The 26,448-nt window shown below is 32.7% G+C and overlaps 1 protein-coding gene across 2 annotated transcripts in view; it reads left to right on the top strand.

Annotated features, from left to right (window-relative positions):
- LOC119835646 (epidermal growth factor receptor) overlaps positions 1-24,551 on the top strand; it is a 61,912-nt gene extending 37,361 nt beyond the window's left edge. Inside the window, exons 1-5 of one of the 2 annotated variants that reach the window (XM_038360598.1) lie at positions 12,714-12,932; positions 18,300-19,700; positions 19,995-20,127; positions 20,325-22,152; positions 22,351-24,551. In XM_038360598.1, coding sequence (XP_038216526.1) covers positions 12,797-12,932; positions 18,300-19,700; positions 19,995-20,127; positions 20,325-22,152; positions 22,351-23,196 — 4,344 coding nt within the window. In that variant the 5' untranslated portion in view covers positions 12,714-12,796 and the 3' untranslated portion in view covers positions 23,197-24,551. Of the gene's footprint in view, positions 1-12,713; positions 12,933-18,299; positions 19,701-19,994; positions 20,128-20,324; positions 22,153-22,350 lie in introns of those variants that run through there. The other variant, XM_038360599.1, reaches the window with a different exon arrangement.
- Positions 24,552-26,448: the final 1,897 nt, after the last annotated feature.

The raw sequence follows: 26,448 nt of genomic DNA, 5'->3' as shown, positions 1-26,448 counted from the left end.
CGAGACGTATGCTGAGAATTGATGACGGACAATATTCCTGTATTATTAGAAAATAAGAGAAATTTAGACTTGATGAGTGTATACTTAAGAGCGTGTTTTGTCTAATTGCATATGAGGTGATATTCTTCGTTTAAGTCCAGGAGTAAGAAATATTTCTATATATTATCATTTTATCAAAACGTTTTTTTATAGGACAAAAAGTTATGGAGCAACATAAAGTGTAATCGAAAGCAAATAATTCTTATCCCACGTTATTCTACTTTGCGTACCGACTTCATAAACATTTTCGGTGGTTGGTTACAAAGGAATCCTTGTTCCCCGTTATCCTTGAGAACATTTATCACAATAAACCTTGTAATATTGCAAACAAACTCGAACCAAAATGGGACACGGGAAATATTAAGGTCATATAACACAGTTATGTTGCTACGGAGTATGTTATATTTATAACCAATGTTTGTCATACACAAACATTGCTATTGAAACTTCAAATTTACAAGGCGTTTTACCAAAAATATAGTTTATTGTGTGAATCGGTCTTATGTTATAGTAATATATCTAAAATTTTAGAACCTGATGTCTAGGTTAGGTGGTTTAAACAAATTGATGAAAAACGCTACATCCTTCAAAGCTTGAAATCTTGGTACATGATGCACGTTAACCTAAAAAGATATATCAATAGAGAAACTTAGAGAGATTAATGTAGTTGACTGTTACGTCAGGGTCGGATTGGCACTTTAGCTGGGTCGACATTATTTTACAAAGCCTCACGTAGGTTCCACCTACACTTGACGTTGGAAAAAAATACGTGGGCTAAATCGTTAATATCTCTGCACAACTTTAGATTTGACATTGCCGTGACTAGCAAACGTACAGCGGCCCGCGATTCGATGTGCATGTTACAAGTTTGTTGTTTAAGCTTTTTATTAAACCCACGCAACCTCTTCGGAGATTTTTATTTCGCAATTAATCCAAGGAGACTTGCTTTCGTCTGTTATAATTATACATATGAATATATATAGTGTAGCTAAGTAGATTCAAAAACTAAATAAAGTCTGATTTATAGTTTCAATTCGCTACACGGAATAAATTTTACAATATTTCGTGATACAGATTTAGCGCGTGTGTTGCCATACTAAACTATAAAAACATGTTGAGATAAATGTTATACAAAATTCTTGTTGCAATTTCATAGCCAATAGTGTCTCAATACAATTTCACTGTGTAAGGCTAAATATGTAACGTTAATAATATATTTTGCATATTGCGAATGCAGTTTAAAATCGTTTACGAAAGATGTGACGGTGCACACAAGAGCCGAAAGTGTAAAACATGGTGTAAGACCCGCCTCTCCGCGACGAATTACGGGGAATTTTAACGACTCGTCAGACAAGTTTTGTAACTTAAATGCGTGTGCCCAAAGGCCTAAATGATCTCTCCACTTCGTCTCAGATATGAGAATCGATTGTTAATTGCCAGATTTCTACGGGGTATTACAACGTTGAAATGCTTTGAAAATGTAACAGTAATGTATTTGGGTGTATTTGTAACGTTTAATACTATTAAAGATCCTAACGTTTATTCGTCTTCATATAGATTCGTATGTACCTAAACCTACGTGACAGTGACATTGTTACTGAAAAAAGCAAATACTGAAACGTCAATATCTTTAAATATGTTTTTCTTACTCTACGATGTACTTATATACCTTTGTGTAATTAAAAAAGAGGTCACGTGCGACGCGCTCTCTAACATTGTACTGTGTAAGAAAATGTAAAAAATTGATGATTCAATTGTTAAGTATTATGAAATAAATTTTCAGTAATTCTGGGATCAAAATGTAATTTAAATTAAAGTAATGTTCTAGCGAATGTACTAGGTACACAATATATTTATCTATACATACCTTCTAGTGATTATGATGATTCGTTTAGCAATATTTTAACGTGGGTTATATTTGAATAATCTTACTCAATACAACATCTAATACCCAGTTAATATACACCCACTGATTGCCAAATCTCGGAATATACAGAATCTCAAGTAAATAATATTAATAAAGCTGAACCCGACGTGGCATTTGTAATGAGAGTAAAACACATAAAAACAACTTGAACAATTCTCTTCTTATATGAAAACTGTATGGTCGTAATATCAAATATGTGTATTTAAACACATACTTGCTACTATATATTTTAGAGTACTTGGCTGTTGAAAGTAAAACTATGGCATAGTTCAGATCTAGTCAACAATATAACTGAACAAAAAATACGCTACGACTTGAGAACCTCCTACGTTTTTTGGAACGTAAAACATAAATTGAAGTAGAAAATAAATTGAACATTTCATACATTTATATTAACTATTTTCTTTTCCCCACCATGACCGTAATTATAAATATATATAACTTTTTAAAAGCTCAGCAAATAAACCTCTACATAATTATTTAAAAATATCTCCGTTAATCAATTGAACTGGTAACAATATATATAAATCAATAAACATTATTTATATTGTATGTTACATTAGAACAAAGATATGATTAGCAGAACAAAAAAATAATCACACTAAGACGGTTAGTGGAATTTCTTGAACTGTATAAATATATAAAGTATCTCCTAGCTCTTATTTTTGTTATTTAAGACCGTCACATCTTTTATAGTTTGTCAAATACAACGCGTTCTTAGTTTTCACTAACCTGATGGCTGATGCCGCGCTATGATGCCAAATTTTTACATGCTACAAGTTGCCTGCACTCCGGCGTGTTAAGGCGGCATTAGGTTAGCGCTCTGACGCGCGTTGCAACAGCGCTCTATCTTCCAAAGACATTTATCACATTAAAGTGACGCTAAATCAATGCATTTTTAAATTCTGGTTAGTGAAATTCTGATATTTTTATGGATCTACCACTTACTTTATCTCATCATCAATAACCCCTTACAAGTCATCGAGTCTAATGTTTCGAGTTTTTGATTAGAATCATATGACATTTGTAATTTAAATTTTACTTAAATTTATGTGAATTCGCATTATACATTAAATGCTTTTTCTTACTAATTGCATAAATTAAAAATCCATTCGACACTATATTGATTTCTGTTGTTATCTATACCTACATATAATAAAATGGTAACCATAGGTACTATTACTATATATGCAATATTAATGTTATATAGACTACAAAACAATGTTTAGTAATTCGCAGGCTAAGTTTTAATTAAAAAATATTAATAAAGGGTTAAAAAATTAAACTTTCAAATGTTTAATTAAACAAGGTGTAACTGGATAGGTATTTAAAATGAAATAGATGTTCTAAGTAGATTTTTGTGCTAAAATAGACAGTTAACAAGTTATACGTATGTTGACTCGTCGATAATATCATATTGCCTCTACCTAAACAAATCATTAAATTCAAAATTTTGTAGTGCGAACGAATCCGCGGGTGGAAATAAAGTTTAGAATAAATCCTCATCTACATCATAAAACATACATACTAATGTTCCAACAGAATCAGATATCCCATTTAATTTATATTGTTGTTAATAATACATAAGTAGGTATCAAATTTTAGCGATAAAACCGCCATTTTTACATGTTTATTTTATATTCTTTCTGTATTTCTCTATCTACCGAGTCCGCAATAAAGTAAAAATGTTAAATAAATATCTATCGATTTTCTTCATTTCTTTAAGAATCGGAATGACAATATCGATCTATGTCGATGGCATTTTTATAATATACCATTTTTTATTTTAATATATGTATAAGTATAATTTTATTATCTGTTGTACAGACAAGGCTATTGAAGTAGGTAGGTGCTAAGTATGAAACGTTAGGCTAGGCAGACGAGGTACTCACAAGCATTCAGTAAAATTATTATCTTATAAATATTAAAATAAGAACGTGGAAATTCCTTCGTTCCACTCATTTTTTACAAGTTGTTATTTATATGAATGAATGAGTGCTGGTAATGACGCCGATAATAAAAATCTTGGCATTATTACGTACCTTTGTCCGAGGTACTTAATGATATAATATATGAGTGCACGCTAACGGAAATCCTCTGACCTCTATTTACTTATGACATTTTTAACATAATTCCTAACTGACGAACATCATTAGCTGATTTTTCGAGCGCAACGCGATAATCATTAGAACTAGCACTATGTGGAGGCGTTCATCAAATAGTTCATTAAAAAAGGACAATAATATAGTACATATATCTATAAGATACACAAAAAAGAAAAAATACGGAACATAATTAAACAAAACCATAACCAACAAATATATTATTGCACAAATGGTGCAACCTACGTCGAAATAAAAATTCATTCTCATAATATTTTAAATACGCATAATAAATTAAATATTTTATGGAAACTTTTATGTTTTACAAGGTATCCAGATGAATTCAAATCGTTACAATATAACAAATCGTAAATCGAATATAGATTCTAGAATAATGTAACAGTTATCCAAGCACCATTGTAAATTTAATGATTAATACCCGTTTCAGGTAGAGATTTAATGTTAATTAAATATCATGTTAAGCTAGAAGCGGAGGACAAAATACATGTGTAGTAAGAAATAAAACGAATACAAGCATGCGGCATGTGTAAGTGTTTTGGATACACTAATAGCCCCTAATGTCCCAATCCCGACTTTTAGAGCGGTTTGAACTTTGATTACAGGCACGAGTCGTGTTCGTGTACAAGCTTTTAGGAGAGGCTTTGAAATGACTTGATAAAGAATCCTTATGTGTTGAGCCTTAATATTTTAACTGATATTTCTATAAAGGAGGTTGATGTAAGATGTTAAACCTCTTTTTATTTATTTTTTTAATAGCACCTTATGATCTGGCTGAGCAAAAATGTTATGGAAATTTTTACGACTTGTGACCATATTATATTGATGTAATAATAATATTAGGAAATACTAAAAACCTTGATATTATTGTTTATTATAACTTCAATCATAGAACCTGTTTAACGTCATTATGTGTTGATTTAATGATGTCATTTAGTTGCAAAATAAATTTATCGCAGTCCATCGATTATGTAGCTGTGTTTCTGTTATAAAATAATCTGTTCGCATAAAGTTAAACATATCAGTGAATGACAAAGAAAAAAAATAATATAAGTTTCGCAACCAATGTGGGTTTTCCCTTTTTCATATTTTTGTATAAATAGGATAACGTACGTAACGTATTATAATATGATTAGGTATACGATGACAACATTTTTTATGTATGAATAACGGGCCACTGAGCTGGTGGTTCGCATGATGGTAAGACCACCATCGCCCATATGAAGATTTGCAGAGGTGTTCCATGGCAAATGTGTACCGATTTCAAGGGGTAAAGGATAACGAAAGGATTCATGAAGGGAATAAAGGAATGGGGTAGGAGGGGCGAGGAGAATAATACAGGCCTTAGGGTCCCCCACTCGGCGAACGAAACATAGCAGCATGCTAATGCTTCACGCTTTGTCTTCCTCAGAGCAAGCGATTCGTGCCAGAGCGTGCTCGACTCCCACACTGAAAAATTCAGCATCAAAGAATAGTTTTTTTTATATAAGCATCAAACACCTAAGTTATATAAATGTGTTGACTCGTACTAGTTTTAGTAAGTAATTACATAGAAACTGTCCTTTATATTTTTTTTTTCTTCACGACATGAATCAGCTTAGGGTCAACGTGTAGGCGAGTTGTTACTGGAGGTAAATCAGTATTATAAATCGCTTTGTTGTAACATTTTAATGAACAAATGATGTAATGGTATTATTCATAAATATATTACAATATAATGTACTTATCAATCTTTACCATTATTTATATAAAACTCCGTCCTTTTTCAAACACTGGACTTCAGGGACATTTAATCAAAAACAATTTAAATCAACATAAAATGCTTTGAAGGAATTAGTATTAATTGTTTATTTATTGCACCATTTTGCGTTTGAACATCGCTTACAAGATCGTTTACAACCTGTTTACAAAATGGGTCCGACTTTTTTTTAATCTTTGAAAAGGAGACGTTATCTGCTTTTGGAAGTAGCCTCTTACAATATTCAAAGTGCCGTCGAATGAAAGATGTTGCCTCTTTTTATTTGGTGTTAGTGTCACCGTGTGACTGGATCTTAATGGGACACGCTAAGTATTATAATTATCGTACATTTAAAACATCAGAATTATTTTAAAACAAGGTTGTTAATGCTGTTAAAACAAACAAGATAAATTATTATGAAACGGTGCCGCACTCAACGTTTTGAGGCGAAGCAACATCAAGAGCTGGTTTCACAAAAAACATAAAAGGGTTTATACAGAAATATGTTAAACGATGAATTAGCACGCGGCGCCAGGCAAACGTTATGCCGAAATGCATTGTCGAATTAAGTATTTAGACTTTTGAATTTTCGTATTTGAATTTTTTTTTAATATTAGTTACACAGGTGTATACGGTAACTTTGTAAAACGCGCTGTAATTTTAAAATTTGAAAGCGCTTTTTAATTTCAAGAATTCCTTCTGACGTACACTTGTGGGTATACATGGACTTCTGTATATAATTCATACAATCAATTATTTTTTTATCTTAAAAAATCTCAATCTCAGTAATATACCTGTATACACATTATATAATTTCTTAACAGGCTCACATGAGCATGTTAAGAAAATATATAAATAATGTTTATATGATTGATAACGCATCTAGACATTAATAAAATATAGAGTAAAGATACAAATTTGAAAGTATGATAATTTCTCAGTAATGCATACCACCAAAACGCAGAGACTGTAGTATAGTTTAGGCAAAATTATCATAAAAAATATAATCAAAAAACATATCATAACAATAATTAACTCGTTCTAAATATAAAAACTAAAAACTTTATTAAAAGAAATAAGCTGTAATCAATATTATACCAAAATGACACTTTTTAAAAATTGTACAAAAATGTTTTGCAATTAGTGAATTACCTTACTTAATATTCTAATTAACGGTCGTGGGCCTCAACGAACTCTGTTCTTTGTATAATACATAATTAATGTAAACATTAGCAGGTACTGACCCAAAACGTCATTGTACAAAGAAACACAGGTCTCCTTTAGTTCGGGTTGCCCTCTACCTCTTGCCCTCTATTGTTTCTTATTATTTACATGCGTCAATGTTTTTGAAACAGCTAAACTTGATACTTGCATTTTGAATAAACACGCATTTCAATATTATTACAACACACAAACGCCACAAAAATTAAAAACTCGATCAAAAACTGATACTAATATCAGTTTAGTTATCACACATACACTTTTATTCATTCAAAGAATATAATTCTTTGATGCCTCTATGAGGTAGTGTTCACTAAAAAAGTAAAGATGAGAAATTTTGTCATATTGTTTGAAAAATTACTGTGTAAAAGTATCGTTGCTTATTTATATTCAATGTCACCTTTGTCCATTTAAAGAATTTCGCCTAGAGACACGCAACTTCATTAAATATGTATAGATACAAAGAAATCATCGCATTTAAATTCCGTGTCGAGACATATTTGCTACCAATTTTTGCGTACGGTTACACGCCTTAGAATAATATTACCTTTAATTCGCTGTTTTTAAGAAACTCATGTGACCTGCATCAATAATTAGGTTATATTTTTCTCATTCATCTAACAAACTGGAATAAAGCGAAGTCACAATGTATTAAAAAACCTCGTTTTTATTAGGCGTTTCTTTATTTTTTTATTAATGTGTGTGTATATCTGTGTTTTATATAAGTCCCAAATCGACAACTAGGTAGAATCCAGTTTTAAGCGCAGTTTATGTTCACTAATTTTAAGTGGTGTGATATATCACAGATCCAAATAAATCTGTGCCGTTATGCTCTTTTTCGTTTAGTGTTTGTCAAATTTGTATAAAATCCATATTTTTTAAAATTCTCTCAGGTTATGGCTATAGTAACTGTTTTTTCAAATTCTTAACATGCGCGTAATTATAAGTTAAATCCACTAATGTTAGTACGAAGTCTTCATTTGGTATATTACGTCACGAGCTATACTCTTAAAATTTGAACGTTTACATTATACAAATTAGTTGATATTACTGTATAAAAATAATTATTCTTGTACATGTTTTATATATGTTTATAATAATATATTGACCATATATTACTAAGAAGAGAGAAACAACTTATAACTTTTTTCATAATTGGATAGCCATCGGTAACATAGTTTCAAACACCATATAAAGCACTGTCTTGTATTGCGAAAATAAATTAAGAAAAACACATTTTTTATATAAAGAAGACAATCCTTTCATTATCTCTTAACTAAAAAAGTCAGACAAGCATTGCATCATCATCAGCAATCATCTCAGGTAACTCTCTTATCGTACAAACAAGTTGGTTAGTTCCAAGCAAATAACATTTCTTAATACCACTGTGTACCATAGATAGATTTATTTAAACAACAGTTAAATATTTACTATAAATATGTACCTTATGAACATTATATGTCATTTTAGTTTTATATAAAGTATTATTTGTAAGTTTTGAGCAAATACCTATTCGTTTATTTCACGACCAGCTGACCCAGCATACAAGTGCCCACTTTCATGCGCCTCTAAAAGTATTATTTATTAATGTATACATTGATCTCAAACAAATTTAGTATAAGTCACTGAAGGGGCACTATTCTCATGGTGTAAATAAAATAAATGGCGAAAGAATTCATACTGTTTTAATAATTATCGAGATTACGATAGACAAACATAAAGATAGACAATTTTGAACCTCAATTTTGAGTTGTGTATCTTTTTTAAACATACTTTTTTTTGAACAATGCTTTATAATAGAGGAATTCGACTAGTTAGCTTTTAAGTGTGATTCGAAAATTGAAAATTACTAAACTACATTTCATCTATAATATGACTCAAATCGAGGATCAGTGTACATAATCTAGCAAAACAGTTAATGTTCTCGATACGATAACCCTAGATAGAACCTTCGTAGTATGTAACGTTCCTATCTCGATTTATACAGATTTAATGTTAGTTAATGATTTTCTATGTACTTAAAGCACTTGATGAAAGATCTCATTTAGCAGCATACATAGATATTACACCTTTTTATATACAAGTAATATATCTAGTCAAAAACATGTGGGTATGTGCTAATTATTAACGCACATACAAAAAATGACGCAGATATTTTAATAGAATATTTTCTTCGCGCAGCATTATTTATGTTCAATCAGAAAGCACTATTTAACAATGAATTTTGAAATTGTATCAAATAATAAATCACCGTATGCTAATGCTAATACTGTTCAGTTATTTGATTAGATGCAGCTTTAATGCGACCGCAACCCTCTAATTAGTAAAGATATATCTGAACATGAAATCGAACAAGCAATAAAACATAAGGATAACTATGAAAGAGTAACAATAAAAAAGGTATAACAAAATGGCGCGGATTACCTGCGCGCCACTTTACCTTCGGGAGTTTTTTCGTGGCTTGGTGTCCAGCAGATAAAAGCCTGTTGTAGACACGAGTAAGACAAAAGCGAGCTCAGTTGTAGTTTGTTTTTGATTTTAATCGTCCATTTTAGTCGTCGAGTGGTGTAGCGGAATGCAGTTTTTGTTTAGGCAGATTTATTACTATCTCTAGAGGCCATTGTTGATAAATATAAATACTTTTACATCTGTTAATCTTCTTATACACTTAAATAGATCAAACTTGTTTTAAAATTGCTTTAAAGAAAAGTATTGAGCGACTAATATTTAAAATACTTTGTAATCGACTGACACACGAATAAGATAATTATTTTACACCAAAAAATCTACATTTCAAAATAAGGCTCGCTCCCACAGTGTGATTCGCGTTTAGATTTCGTTCGGAATCTTCAACGCAAAAAATATCTTTTGTTATGAGCGTGTGAATACAAGCGAGCCCTTTGTTCGATCAGTATGTCAAAAGTGCATCTGTTGAGATCACTTTAGTTTCAAAACTGAATATACCCTTATACACGCCAAATTATTCTCATTTATGTATTAAAAAATTGAGCCAGCAAAATAACTACCTGTTGTATGTTACATACATTGTAAAGTACGCAAATATTGTTTAAAATAATTTCAAGTTAACATTTTCAAACGTTTATTGAATATGTTTAAATATACAAGTATTTATTATACATAACAATCAGACAGCACTTTCTATTCATCGGAGTCGCCGTCTGCATCGCTTCAGGGTTTAAAGCTAAAAGCGATCATTCCACGAATATTTGGCATTACCATGTGAATTGCTCGTCAAGATCTCATGCAACTGGATGCATATCTTGAGGCAGTATTCATTATCTATACAACATTGTACTATTCTTTGTTCATTTTTAGGATCAAAGGCCAAACGTGCATTTCGAATGATTTAAGATAATAATTTTAATGTGTGTGTGCATAATATTTTGATATACATAAATTTACAAAAAACATCGATCCGATTTTCATTTTAATTTTTAACATCTAGTTACTATTTTCAATACAGATTGGGTGATAATTTAACATGCTATAATGCCAGCACATCGTTTTTGTATACCAACATAAAAGGTACTAATGATTCGATTGCTGGTGTGCCTGCGCGTTATGATCGTTTGAATGTGATAAATTATATAACCCGTATCTAACTAACGTATGAAGCGATGAGCAGTTGGGGGTAGCAGATGCCGACATATTGGATATCCTGACTTTTGAAGCTAAAACAACACCGCAGACAGTACATATTTAGATATTCAAAATTAAATCTTAAGAATGCAACAAGAAAACTCAATATATCATTTATAACCAGAACGAGACTCTACATCATAAAGATGAACCGCATCGTCTACCCCGTCACAGTGGGGTATATTTTTGGGTTCAGGAATCGCTTACATACCAATACATCTATTAAAATTTTATGTTTTATATTAATGATTCAACGTTTGAGATTATGTTTTTAATAACTCTCAACTTTATTGTTTTGTTTATAATCGTACAGTTTGTTAGAACAAAAAGGATATAAAATATATTTGATTGTAAAGAATGCTTTACATTATATATAAAAAGTCAAGATATATGTTTTTAATAAGATACATACTTTTAATAAGAGAGCTTTCAAGTAGATTTTAATTAACAATCTAGCGTACGTAACATATTAGTATCTATACCATTTAATCCGCCAATTCTAAATTTTAATGCAGTACAAAATGAAGCAGTTTTAGCAAGCTCTTAAATAATAAAACTAGACAATAACGCTTGGGTTTATCTAGCGAGGCAGGTAAGCAAGGTACACATTAGAGTATACAGTGGCCAGTACCTGCTTCACAATAGAAGAAATCAAACGTCATTGTGCGAACACAAAGCAGTCAAGTGGTCTCTTTGTTAAATAGAAACTTGAAAAACCACGATGCGTCCCTACAACTAATGAACTTTATTTTCATCGTTTAAAAGTTTGAAGACGACGCGTAGGAAAGTGTTATGATTATAATTATTTTTCAAGTTAATGTATGTCGACGTTTACAAAAATTGTAGTTGGTATTTAAAATGAATTTAACGTTTTTTTTTTTACATAGAATTAATTTTTTCACAACTTTAATATGTATACATAATGTAGTTTTTGATATCATACATTGATTTTACTATGATATAAAAAGCAAAAACGTTCCTGTCTGTTTAAGAAGCAAAATCCGATTCCTGTAGGCGTGTTCATATTACCCAATTTTTCTGCTACATTTTAATTATATTTAACAAATGAGAATTAATTTTGAACAATTCGTTCCACTGGTTTCATCAAAATTGTCAGTTTTACTTTCGAAAAGAGTTCAACGCGCGCTTCATCTCACCGATCTTAGTTATCACGAGATAATAATTACTTGGAATCCTAAACAGTAGACACACAAATTTCGAAGTTTTAATAACTAAATAAATCTTCGTGTTTTAATACAGTTCGACAGTCAATGTATTAATATGTCATTACTATAATTTTCAACCCTGAAGTGTAATAAAGTTATGTCACCATTATTTATAAAGACTTAAAGGAAAGAGAGATAGAGATCAATTAATAATTCTAAAATAATTACTATTTGAACATACAAGTTTATTTCGTATAAAATATTATGCATGTGTAAGAAAGTTATTGAACGATTAATAATTTCACCTCGATCACTGAAAGCTTTACAAAAGCTCTTAACGGCCTGTTGCATGTTCGATTATTATTTTTATTTGTATCTGCGCAGGCACGGGCTTACAATACGCGCTTATTAAACTTTTGTTACGTGGCTTTTTCTGTGAGAGTAGCGACTCCAACGCATACCTGCGTCCTTCTTCACGTTTATCTGCGCTTGTAAGAAGGCAGAACTATAATGTATATAGACTTAGTGCGATATAGACATTCCTGTATTAATTATTATGTTAATGGATATTTTCCTTAACTACATAATTTATCTCTTTGTCTTATTAATTCTTGGAATATCTTCATTTTTATCTTCATGGAAAATCTGAGATTTATAACTATAAATATTCATAATTAAAAATCAACATACACAATTCAAAATATGTATGATTATTAAACGTAAAGATATCTCTGAACGTCGTATACATATGGGTAACAAAACTTTAAAATTGGCGGTAAAAGGTTGTACGCGCCGAGTGCTCTATAGTTTCGTACACCTTTACCTGCGTCCGCGCACCGCGGACTTTGGAAACCGGGCGGGCCAGTACACGATGGAAGTTTGCCGCGGTCGGTTGTGTTCAGTGCAACGCGAGTGATGTCGCAGCATGATCGGTGCGCGTACCTTGTTGTGGTGTTTGTGCCTCGTCGCACTGGCTGCCAGCGCCGGCGCCGCCCGCGCTCACCGCCTCCACCATGTCGTACCAGCCCGACACAAACACTCGGAATTCGTTAAGGGCAAGAGTAAGTGCCGCCCACAGTGCTATACGTTTGACTTTCCCATTTAGTAACAACTTTTAGTGCTCACTGCTCAATAACAGTTGACTACCATTCGGTGATTGTAACCGCTAATGGACTTTGGATATACGTAAAATTTGAATTTCGTTTTGCATTCTCTAAACCGGTATGACAACTGTTGTTGTTTGTTGACACGTTAGTGTGCAGGAATTTATGTTGCTGTGGCTAAACGGTATAGTGCTAAAATGTATGATAATATAACGCCTAAGCAATACAAAGCACCGCTGTATAACTACGTTATCTTGGTATAATTTAAGGTTCGGAATAAAATAAACAAAGCTTATCGTGGACTCACCAACATAACTTTATGTAGCTAGTAAGGTATATGGCAAGTGAATAGGGGCGCGGGGCGACCTGAAGGGCCTCGCGTTGGAGCAAGTCAATACAAAAGACAGCGATATTGTTTTCCGAAATGAAAAGAAACTTAAGATCCTTAACAATAGAATACTGTAAGGATTTCAAAGGAAGGTGTTTAAATGCATCCAGCGATTCTTCTTTGTTATAAAGCAAAGCCAGAAAATACTTATTTATGGAGATAAACTTATAAAGTACTAGGTAATATGTTTACAGTGCAAAATTATTAGATATGCAATTTTAATTATAATTGGCATACAGAACCAAAGGAACTAAATTATATACAATTAAAATCTGATCAAAATTATATTAATACCTATTTGTAAATATTTAAATTTGGCACCAAGGAATGTAATTATTAAATGCTTTGCTTAATTTGCCAGCCATTAAAAATATTTAAGTTAATTATCTACAGCAATACTTTTTACAAATAATTTTGATACTAGTTCCTACCGACAACGTCGCTTTCTAGGTTTTTACTTTCATATCGAAGTTTAACCATTTTTTCTATACAGTGCAATCAATTGAGTTCACTAGGTATATATACTTCAATAGATGTAGCCATTGTATGAGTGCACCGATTTTTTTTTTGTTAAAATTCTAAGTAATATTATGTTAAAATTTTAAAGATTGTATCATTATAAGAATATACAATCATCTATTGACTTTATCACACCGAAAAGACTGAACGGATTTCGACGAAGCGCTCGTTACTGCATGTGACAACCCAACAAAGCGAAGCCATATGTATTTGGATAAATGCAATATAATTAATAATAATAGGTTTATTATATTGATATTAAAGGCATAATTAATAGCAGCATACATTATTGGTGGCCGTGGTATCTGTATAATCTTTTATAATAACCTACATTTTATGGCTTTGACCCTTAAACGAGCAAATCTTGTATTTTACGTCCAAATGAGCGCGCATTGAGTGAAAAAATATGGCGAATTCACGTTATGGCTCTAATAAAAACGCTCACGACACGTTGTAACAATCACAGAAAAACCACATAGCGATTTCGCGTCTTGCCTGACATGCTATTTGACCTCCACGCGTTCGTAGAAATTATAAAATCTGTTAATTTGTGGATATTCATTAAATTTATAATATTTTAGGGGCGATAAATCAATGCAACTGGGATCCATTAAATAAACCAAGCAAACCAAAACTTTTTATACATTCATGTAAAATTTATCTAGGATTACAAAGATTGTATATATAAGCATAAATTACGTTTGAAAGATATCATTCAAATATATTTGTCATACAACTACACTAATAAAGTAAAATACCAAATTCTAAGATGATGGAATTAATTTATTAACATATCAATTAACATTTTAAATTTTATCGCTGTTTATAACGTTATTTATGGATTTTTACTATGTGGATGCGACAAAGTATCTTTTGAAAGTATGAATTAACAGCCATATTAGCTCAATCAGGTTATAATGAGATGCTTAAGTTTCTTGACCCGGATGACTCCTCTAGATTTCGAAATAATTAAAGTTACGAATTAACGATAATGACAATCTTTAGATTCGATCAATTTATGTTGGCAGATGTCATATACTGTATTCATATATCTATGAAATATTCGGCATAAAAATTACGTTAGTTATCCTCGAATAATACATATATTTTTTTATTTCGAAGCAATATTTTTTTATATTTATACTATCTAAACTTTGTTACATTTTCATTCTCGCTGTATATAAGAAAAACTAAAGATATACTTAAAACGTTGAAACCGTTTTCATTTTTCACACGAATCTAACGTAAACACATCAAGACCAAATGTTAAGCGTGTTCTAAATTACTTAATAAATATAATATTCAGAATAAGGCTCATGTTGGGATGTCATGACGAGTAATCAGTAATCGCCCGTCTCTATATAAATAAATTACATACAAGACTCTATATAAATAAATTCTGGAACTTTTTATAGAGATTCAAATTTACTAAGATTGTTTAGTTCTTCGGCACATATGTCTTCCTCATAAATATATTTTTTATACATATTATATAACAGTCAAGTACGTCAATGCTAATATAATATTTAACATCTTAAACATCGATATAACTTTCTGCATAATTTAAAACCAAAAAGATGTTTGTGTTATGCATTTAAAAATCCATCAATGAAAATGGTACGAAGCAACCTATTTACATATCTGGTTAAACATGTATATTTCCACAAATGGTACCTTCCATCAATTCTTATTAACATATTATATTTCAAACTGAGGATCGTACTGATTCAAACCGTTACGTACGTGACTGCAAATGAGAATGTCGTTGGCGTTAAAATGTTTTACCTAAAGAAATGCAATAAAAATTTGATGCAATACAGGTCTACGTTTAAAATATCTGCTTTCATTTTCCACTAGAACGCATTTATAGCTATATAAAACATTCAAAATTTTTTAGTCCGTACTTGATCTCCAGAACAACTTTTACTGGAATACACGCGTGTATGAAAGTTGTTTACCCGAATATTAAAATAGGTATATCAAATTTTACTTCCCGTTGCTTATAATTACTATATCATTTCATAGGATAAATGCAAACGTCAATAATAAGATACATGTGAAATTTGTTAGTTGTTTTGTCTCATAAAACCAATTCGTACGATTAATCGTACACAATAAGAGATTGTAGTGAAAGGTAGAGTTGCCCGAATGAAATGTTAGTGGATCAAAACTGGTTCCAGTGCTTCAGAATGCAAGTAACTGGATAAAAACATTCGCCTGAGACAAACCAGTCGCGGAGCTTTACATGCTAAGCCTTTATAGGCACTCGAGTTGAAAGATTTGTTAAGAAAAGACATGCGAAATCGCGACTGCTGGCTAAGAAGAGGAAATTGCAGAGATACTTTCAAACATGAGACCTCGCTAATGACGGGAAATTGTTTTGATTGCGATTTATTTAAGCAAACTATTCGTTCGGTGATTAATCGCGATGTAATCAGCGTCGGGCAGAAAGGTGTCACACAGAGGCAGTCAGCGCGACGTGCAACATCCACATGTCAATACTATCGCCCATGTCATCGGCATGGTGCACGCATCTGGGTCGACCGGACACCGGATTTTTCTACCCTCACGCCGATTCACCAAAACCAACGTTCATAAAACAAACGCGTTCGCTCTATCCAGCGACATTTGAAATCGGCTGTGGAGTGTGGACGTGGGAGGCACCTTGCCAAGTTTATACATGTTTACAAACCATGTCGCTGTGATGAAACCTACAAATATTTTACCATGGTCGATCGTTCTTTGTACCTATTATTCTGCTCTTGATTGTATTATTGAATAATCATTTTTACTTTGAGCACTTCATAAGAATTTGTTATTGTAGTTATATTAAATAATAATGTGATGATGTAGAGATATAAGATAGTAATGAATAAATAATACGACAGATGTGGACACATCGTATCCATTCTCGAAGTTTCGATTCACAATTGGTCATTACTTTTAGCAGATATGGCAAGAGCCTTGAGAAAGTAGGTAATATAAGTTAGCACATGTAAAACGTCGTGGCCGAATGCAATATATTTTTAAAACAATTTCACATCTCAAAACGTGTCGCAGTAGATTCTAGAGGTATTTTATATTTACCTGCATTCAAAAATGTAAGCGTATCAAATGACGCCTGGCCCACCTCTTGTGGTCCTTAAAAAGACTATTATCTGTGAAGCAGGTAAATTTTACCCCCTGGCTAGTACTGTACCTATCTCCTTTGTGTACACATTTCGCCGTAAAGGTGAACCGACGAAATGGACATCGCTCAAAAGAAATCATAAAACATTTGAAATGTTTTATTTAGAAATGTAGGAACACTTAAATCCCTTCAGCTTTTGAATGCGTGTACCAATTTTAATTGAGGGATGAATTACTTCTTTAGTAGTGAAAGAATTTTGAATATAGTTTCAGTTCTTGATTATCAAGATTTTCTAACACAAACAAACCAAGAAATTACGCAGTTAATATTATTCTTATATAAATTAACAGGCAGTTCACTTGCGCTAGCGCACATACTGATATTCAAAAATATATACTCCTGCGCAGTTGACTAGTCTCAATCGATATTGTCTACAGAGGCCGAGATTTAGTCATAAGAACTAAATCTCGCAATCCAAACAGAAAATATTTCTATATTCACGTGCTAACTTGCTCATTTGTATTATGTAGGAGTATAGATTTCAAAATTTCGGTTGTCGTTCTATGCGGACGAACATGATCTATACATTACAACCTTTAAAGTATTTATTTCTAACAAAAAAGTGGAATTAATGAATTCGGACTGCCGGTTATTGAGTTGCAACAATGTACACATTATTACTTTAACTTCCTCACCCCAGAGAACATAAAATATCCCACATTTGACTATATATAACTTTAGTATATACATAGACCGATAGATCTGGGTTCTCGAAATATTTTCAAATACCTTTAATATACCATTTCGACCTGTTATAGTATAGATAATATATTCAGGTGTATATGCACACATATCACATGAAATGCGTGCAGTATATCAAGCAACATTAGAAACGTTTATATTGCGACGCACATCGCGACTCTGAGCAGCATTGGAACTATAGTAATATTTAGCCTCATATAGCGGTCTAAAGTGTAGCGTAGTAGAAGAAACTGGTTTTGGAACCCGCCCACTCGTAACCGCCTCTTCGGTATACGTGTGCTATTTCCTAACTGACTAGTTCAAACTTCAATGTAAATTTACCCAACAAAAAGCATTAAAAAATAATACTGAGCTAATTATAATAATTAAATTAATACTGCTTCTGATGTCAACATAAAACCGTATTCTTGATTTGTTTTAAGCCTAAAGATCTCTAACATGTAACTGTACTATCTAAAAAGATGAAAGGTGAACAATAATGTATACATTTGAAATTTATTAACATCGAATTTTCCTTTATTTCCAGTATGCATCGGGACAAACGGCCGGATGTCAGTGCCCTCTAACCGCGACACCCACTACAGAAATCTGCGAGACAGATTCACTAATTGTACATACGTAGATGGCAATCTGGAGCTTACATGGCTGGAAAATGAAACCATGGACTTGTCGTTCCTACAACACATAAGAGAAGTCACCGGATATGTTCTCATTTCGTATGTAAAAGTCGCACACATTGTTTTACCACAATTACAAATTATACGCGGGCGAACTCTTTTTAAATTAAATGTGAGAGAAGAGGAATTCGCACTTTTGGTAACAATGTCATCAGCTTTCACTCTAGAGCTACCTGCATTACGAGACGTTCTTCGAGGCAGTGTTGGAATTTATAATAATTTCAACTTGTGCCACGTTAAGACTATTAACTGGGATGAAATTATAACGGGCGTCAATGCAACATATGTTTTCGTTTATACATTTAAAGTAAATGAAAGAGAATGCCCGCCATGCCATCCGAGTTGTGAGGCTGGCTGTTGGGGTGATGGACCTCACAACTGTCAGAAATTTTCAAAAACAAACTGTAGTCCACAATGTGCTCAAGGACGTTGCTTTGGTCCTAATCCGCGTGATTGTTGCAATACTTTCTGCGCCGGAGGATGTACAGGACCATTGCCAAGTCAGTGTCTCGCCTGTCGGAATTTTTACGATGAAGGAACATGTTCTCAAGAATGCCCACAAATGCAAAAATATAATCCAACTACTTATTCTTGGGAACCGAATCCGAACGGAAAGTACGCTTATGGAGCGACATGTGTTCGAAACTGTCCAGAACATCTATTGAAAGATAATGGAGCATGTGTGCGCAGTTGTCCACCCAACAAAACTGCGGTTAATGGCGAATGTATACCTTGTAATGTAACTTGTCCAAAAACATGTCGCGCAGAAAGACCCATTCATTCGGGGAATATAGACAGTTTTAAGGACTGCACGATTATCGACGGATCAATAGAAATTCTCGAAATGACATTTACAGGCTTTCAACAAATAAATCCTGATTACTCGTTTGGAGATCGTTACTTGAAAATGGAACCAGATGCACTTGAAATATTTAGCACAGTGCGAGAAGTAACTGGCTATTTGAATGTCCAAGCCCATCATCCAAATTTTACAAGTTTATCGTATTTTCGTAATTTAGAAGTTATAGGAGGCCGTCAAGTTGTAGAGAATCTATTTGCTTCCTTATACATCGTCAAGACTTCATTAAAATCGTTAGGCTTAAAGTCTTTGAAGCGGGTTAACTCAGGTGCGATTGCTATAATGGAAAACAGACAACTATGTTTCGCTGATAAAATAGCCTGGAATAAACTTGTGAAATCTAAGGATCATAAACAAATTATACAGAAAAATGGAGATCAAAGAACTTGTGGTGAGTATTATTTGCTGACGTGATTTTATTAAAATTTGAGGATCCTCAATAGTCATATTGTTATTTTAAATCATTAAATGATTTTAGTTTAAATGCATAGCGATTTTGTTATTCTTTTTCATTTTTACTGCAAGCGACTTTTCTTATGTGTATATAATTGTATACTTATTACTTACACTTTCAAACTAACCACATAATAAACACAACACACAGACTTGCGAAAGTTGACCTAAAAAGGCTAACATTTGATATACTGCCTGCATGTATTTGTGCTATAACTAGTTTGTTTTTCAGAAAAAGCAAGTATGGTTTGTGATGAACAATGTTCATCTGATGGCTGTTGGGGCCCAGGCCCTGACCAGTGTCTCTCGTGTGAAAACTACAAGTTCGGCGATATATGCATCCAAAATTGCAGTGTACACCCTGGGTCAGTATATTACATTGCGTACATTCGCTATCATTACATAACCTAATATAAAAATTAAGACCAAGCAATGCGATTTCTCCTTTTATATGAATGTTTATATGGATGTAATTGATTAAATATATTGTGTACACTTATACATTTTCCATTAATGTTAACAATTCGATTTTTCTTGACTATTCTTTTTTTTCTCATTACAGGCTTTATAAAGCTGGGCCAAAGACATGCAAACAATGTCATTCGGAATGTCTGGACGGATGTAGTGGTCCGAGTCGAGCAAACTGTACAAGATGCAGACACGTGCGTGATGGACCTTACTGCGTGGCGGAGTGCCCAGATTCAAGATATCCTTCTGAAAATGGCACTTGTCAGCCTTGTCATAACAACTGTTTTAATGGATGCACAGGACCAGCGAACACGGTCGGAGAAGGTGGATGCAACTCCTGTAAAAAGGCTATCATCAGTGTTGAAGCTACTGTTGAGAGTTGTCTTAAAGAGAATGAACCATGCCCTGACGGCTACTATAATGAATGGGTTGGAAACGTAAAACCTCTAGAAGGAAAAGTAAAAGTAGTATGTCGAAAATGCCATCCTTTGTGTAGAAAATGTACTGGATTCGGTATACATGAACAAGTATGTCAAGTGTGTAATGGATTTAAACGTGGCGATCAATGTGAAGATGAATGCCCAACAGATCATTTCACGGACGAAACAAGTAGAATATGTACACCATGTCATCATGAATGCCGTGGATGTACAGGTCCCATGTCCACTGATTGCATAAAGTGTCAAAATCTGAAAATATTTTTAAGTGACACGAATGCTAGACCATTTAATTGTACTGATTCTTGTCCAGAGGATATACCTCACAAAATTTATTTTGACGAACAATTGCAAAATCCCATAGATGAACCATATTGTTCGGCTTTAGCAAATGGTCCACCTGCAATGGCAACTGCAAAAATACCAACAGTTCTTGTAATTATTCTAGTTTTGGCATTTATCCTACTAGTCATTCTTGCGATTGTTGGATATACCTGTAGACAAAAAGCGAAAGCCAAGAAAGAAGCTGTGAAAATGACGATGGTTTTAACTGGTTGTGAAGATAATGAACCTCTTCGTCCTACAAATGTAAAACCAAACTTAGCTAAACTTCGAATTGTAAAAGAAGCTGAATTAAGAAGAGGTGGAATGCTTGGGTTCGGAGCATTTGGAAAAGTATATAAAGGTGTTTGGGTCCCTGAAGGTGCAAATGTTAAGATCCCGGTTGCAATAAAAGTTTTAAAAGAAGGAACAGGTGCAAATACCAGCAAGGAGTTTTTGGAAGAAGCATATATTATGGCGAGTGTGGAACATCCTAATTTACTACAGTTGCTCGCCGTTTGTATGACTAACCAGATGATGTTGATAACTCAGTTAATGCCATTAGGTTGTTTATTAGACTATGTTAGAACACACAAAGAAAAAATAGGATCAAAGGCATTCCTCAATTGGTGCACCCAAATTGCACGTGGGATGGCATATTTAGAAGAGAAACGTTTAGTGCACAGGGATTTAGCAGCACGAAATGTTCTAGTACAAACTCCAAACTGTGTAAAAATAACAGATTTTGGTTTAGCTAAGTTATTAGATATAAATGAAGATGAGTACAAAGCAGCTGGTGGAAAGATGCCAATTAAATGGTTAGCTCTAGAGTGTGTTCAGCACAGGATATTTACACACAAGAGTGACGTTTGGGCATTCGGTGTGACCATATGGGAAATATTAAGCTACGGTGCCAGACCTTATGCAAACATATCTGCTAGAAATGTACCTGAACTTATTGAAAATGGTCTTAAACTACCACAGCCTGCAATTTGCACATTGGATATCTACTGTGTAATGGTATCCTGCTGGATGTTGGACGCTGATAGTCGGCCGACATTTAAACAACTGGCAGACACGTTTGCAGAAATGGCCAGGGACCCAGGACGATATCTTGTTATTCCTGGAGATAAATTTATGCGTCTTCCCTCCTATTCCACACAGGTGCGTATTTTACTTCTTATGATATATATTTTTTTTATATATTTTAATAATTTAAGTATAATGTCTAAAACTAATTATAAATACTGTTATAACATTCTGGTTTTACCAGCCACGTAGCTGCAAACGTGAATATGCCTAATAAGTTATATATTAGAAAAAAATATTTAAACAATTTAGCAATATTTTTGCCTTTTTCAGGATGAAAAGGAATTGATAAGAAATCTTTCATCAGCCATGGATGGTCCCGAACCGTTAGTGGAAGCAGATGAATATCTACAACCTAAATTTAAGAATTTACCTGATACTGCGACAACAAACTCTGTAGTCACCACAGGTGTTGAAACACACACCGGGTCGTTGAAACCTGGTGCGTCTTCTTCTTGGACAAATAACGCTATGAGTCCTGAAGGAGCAACGAGTGACGCCGGAAATAAACCGGAAACATGGGATCAAGATCTGCTACGCTATAATAACACAAACAATTCAGACGGAACAGAAGTGCGACATTACTACAACAATGGTGTTTGTGCTTCAGAAAGTTCGAGCTCGAGATATTGCAGTGATCCTATGAAATCAAGACCTGATGATGAAAATAAATTCGATAGTATGTCCAAAACAAAAGACGCACAAGTAGGCAACTTGAAGCTCAATTTGCCGTTGGATGAAGACGATTATTTGATGCCTTCACCACAACACACACAAAACGCCTCAGCCTATATGGATTTAATAGGTGAAGCAGGTGAAGGACAGGATGTGAAAGACTTGTGTTACAGTGGATTCGCGGCATCAAAACGATGCATAGATAATCCTGAGTATTTGATGTCCGATCAAAGTATACCGCCGCAGACTATCGGGATACCCACGGAACCGTTGCCGTTGGAATGTCCCAGTGAAGGCAGCGGCAGTGAGTCCACACCACGACCTACGACGAGTAAATATTTACCTCAGAGATCCGTGGAAGAGGAGTCCATGTCTGATCACGAATACTACAACGATTTGCAGCGGGAACTGCAACCCTTGCGCCGAAATGAGACGACTGTATAAAAACTAAGTGTTATGTTTTATGTGTTTTATAGACTGATCTCTCAAAAAACAACATTTCTACTTAATGCGCACGCGCGCTCTTTGTGCCATTTGTTGATGGCTAGTGTTAGTTGTTGAATATCATCAAACTAAGAATTTTATTGTAGTTATAATCCAGTTTGTTATTATCCCCTACTTAATTTTGTAAAAACTGTTATGAACTATAATGTGTATAAAATTTTATATCGTATTAAGTGCTAATAGGAAACAAAACACAAATATAAGTTATTTATTATAATATATAGGTTAAGGAAGGCTATGTTTATGTTTCTGTTATAAGCAAAAATTATTTTAATATAAACTGTGATAATTAGATTAATTTTTTACGTTTCAATAATGAAATCACATATGAAGTCTGTGAATTTTTTGATATAATATTGCCATTATATATTACAAAAGACAAAAGAAATTTTGATTGCATCATTTACATTGTGTATACAAAGCTTACTTGTGTATTTTTTTTTATTCTACTTAGTACTGATTTATTTTGGAATCAAACTGCCAATGCAATAAAACAATGTGATAATACACGAGGTATTTGCACAGTAAATTTGAAATGTATCGTGCATTTTGTATGTATATTTTTCTACAACTGTAATATTCACTATTCTTGGTGATCTTTAACAGTTTGACATCCTCTGTATAGATCATCTGTACATAGGCATTTGTACTTGCCTCTCGACATAGCACTATTATTTCTAGCGACGTCTAAGATATTGTAAATATGTGTATACAAACCTACGGTAATAATAAATAATATCTATTTATGGCAGATTATAAAAGACACTAATTATAAGCATTTACGAGCAACGTCTTAAGCACAAAATGAGCTCAAACAAATCCCAACTAAACTTACTGCTTCACATAATTTATTAGTTTTATAAGGTTTTATTAAACCAAACCTCGTTTGCCATGTAACTTGTAAATATAAAAGATAGTGTAAAAATATATATGAAGAAGATATAAATGAAATAACGTATGCGACAGTAGTAACTACTTAAAATTATTAGTCACGATAAAATGTATGGTGTATCTGTTTTATATAAGTCTGTAAATTAATTCCGTGCCATTATGATATGTGAAGTTAATTAAATTGAAGCTTGTCATAGTTCCAACCGATTGTAACATTTCTTGCCCACTAAATATTTTACATCATATTATTATTTCAATATACATACATACATACAAATAGTTCAATATGAAATATTACACCTAATAATTATATCAATATTTTGGATGCCTATATTGTTGTGACTGTGTATATGTTCGAATGAAATGTGGGTACTTATATACCTTAATAAAATAAATAAATAAAATAATGGTTTTTTATTAATATACCTTCAATTCTGAAATGTATGACATTCGTTTCATTGTTAAGCATTTATTATTTGAATTGATCTAGTTCATATAAAAATAAATAAGGTACCTACTTTAAATCTAAACACCCTTAAATTAATCAACTAAATCTCTTAACTAATTCTCGCTTGCTCTTTTGTATTTACATAAGGATATTATAATTAATCTTTGCGATCCTAATCATGATAATGAAATTAATGTATTTAGATACACTAATTCTTGATAAGTGTGCAAAGATTGAATTACATCGTACTACTAATAGATTTAACTCGTGTTCTTCAAATCGTTTCATATTTTTGAACCACCCTGCTAATATAAAATCTAATATAAAATATTGACTATTTCCGTGGTGGAATGCAGTAATGTTTACCTCGTTCACCTACTTTTTGAGCCGTGAACTCTCTCTTTCTGTTATTTGATTCTTAAATATACAATTATATAGCAGTATAATCGAATGTATAGGAAAAATATGAGTATACTACTAGTTATATAAAGGTAGGTCAAGTAGGTTTTCATGAAATTTGGTATGTAGGTTTCGGGAGCAATAAATCGAGCTAGCTATTATTAATTTAAAACAGTCATCTCAATACTTTCTGCTTGCTTTGATTTTTAAGCTAAGCAAAAATTAAAGTGGACCTAACATGTAAACCATAATTTAATAAACCTGATTCAAATTAATACTTATGCAAAACTACTCAGATCAATAAAGAATAAAGAAAAAATAAACAGTTTAGTGGTCTGCGACGTTTTTTGTCTGTTCCAGTTACCAATAATCTAATTCAAATAACAGGCAATGGGATATTGTTGAAATTTAAAAAAAGGACAAAATAAGATAATTACTAGATAACTACTGACACTTGAGAAATTTGGTACAGAGAGTTTGAGCCCTGAAAAAGAATATAGAATTGTTTTTATCCCGGAAATCATTCGGAAACGGCAGCTATGCGGGGAGCACAGGACTATCTATCTTTTATTTTACTTCTCTTTAACTGCGAAACCGTACGCAGATAGATTGGAATATATATTAAGGATGGAACATCGAGCATATATATAACATTGTTAACAAACGCCTTATTCTTTTGCCACTAAAAAATGACATCTGCACATAGCAACGATTCAACTGTATAAGGGAAACATAAATTTATGTATTTATGTATAAATTTATAGCTGAAACGTCTAGACGATGAGACGACGATAATAAGAAAGAATTTCAAAGCATATTAGTACAGAAGCCATTAACCCGATCTTAGATTTTAGGAAACTTTATCTAATTTCCTACAGATAGTGTAGTTGAGGAATAAAATTATGATCGCATAGTTTTTATTATTCTGAACGCAACATATCCACAGTTAATAATATCACTAGATACATCTTTACCTCATTTAACAACACACTCAAAGACAATATAACATTTTATAAGACGCCATTTGATCCGAATTTCGCCACGCGTCAAAAAGCCTTGTAACCCTATATAACATTTACTCTCTATTTCCACCTTCCACACATACATAACGAATTAATTAAATGAAATTTAATAACTTAAGAAAAATACCAAATTATCACCAGATAAATCAGACTAGTTCCAATTCGATTCAATCTCGTGCTTTACACATTCATTCATGTAAGCTCATCAGCGACATTTTAATAAGTTAATCGATAGAATAATTATATATTACATTTGCAGATTGCTAAAATTCTTAACATATTAATGGCTTGAGCAGAAATAAAACACAGAATTGCTTTAAGCAGTAATTATAATTTAAAATACATCTATTACATTTAATATTTTTAGAATATAAGAACTCCCTCCCGAGACTAATAAATATAATAATTAAACATTCAATATTTAAAATACAA

The sequence above is a fragment of the Zerene cesonia genome, chromosome Z (genome assembly GCF_012273895.1).
Source record: "Zerene cesonia ecotype Mississippi chromosome Z, Zerene_cesonia_1.1, whole genome shotgun sequence".
Lineage (NCBI taxonomy): Eukaryota > Metazoa > Arthropoda > Insecta > Lepidoptera > Pieridae > Zerene > Zerene cesonia.
The sequence above is the reverse complement of the archived record's forward strand: the minus strand, read 5'-3'. Positions and strand labels throughout refer to the sequence as shown.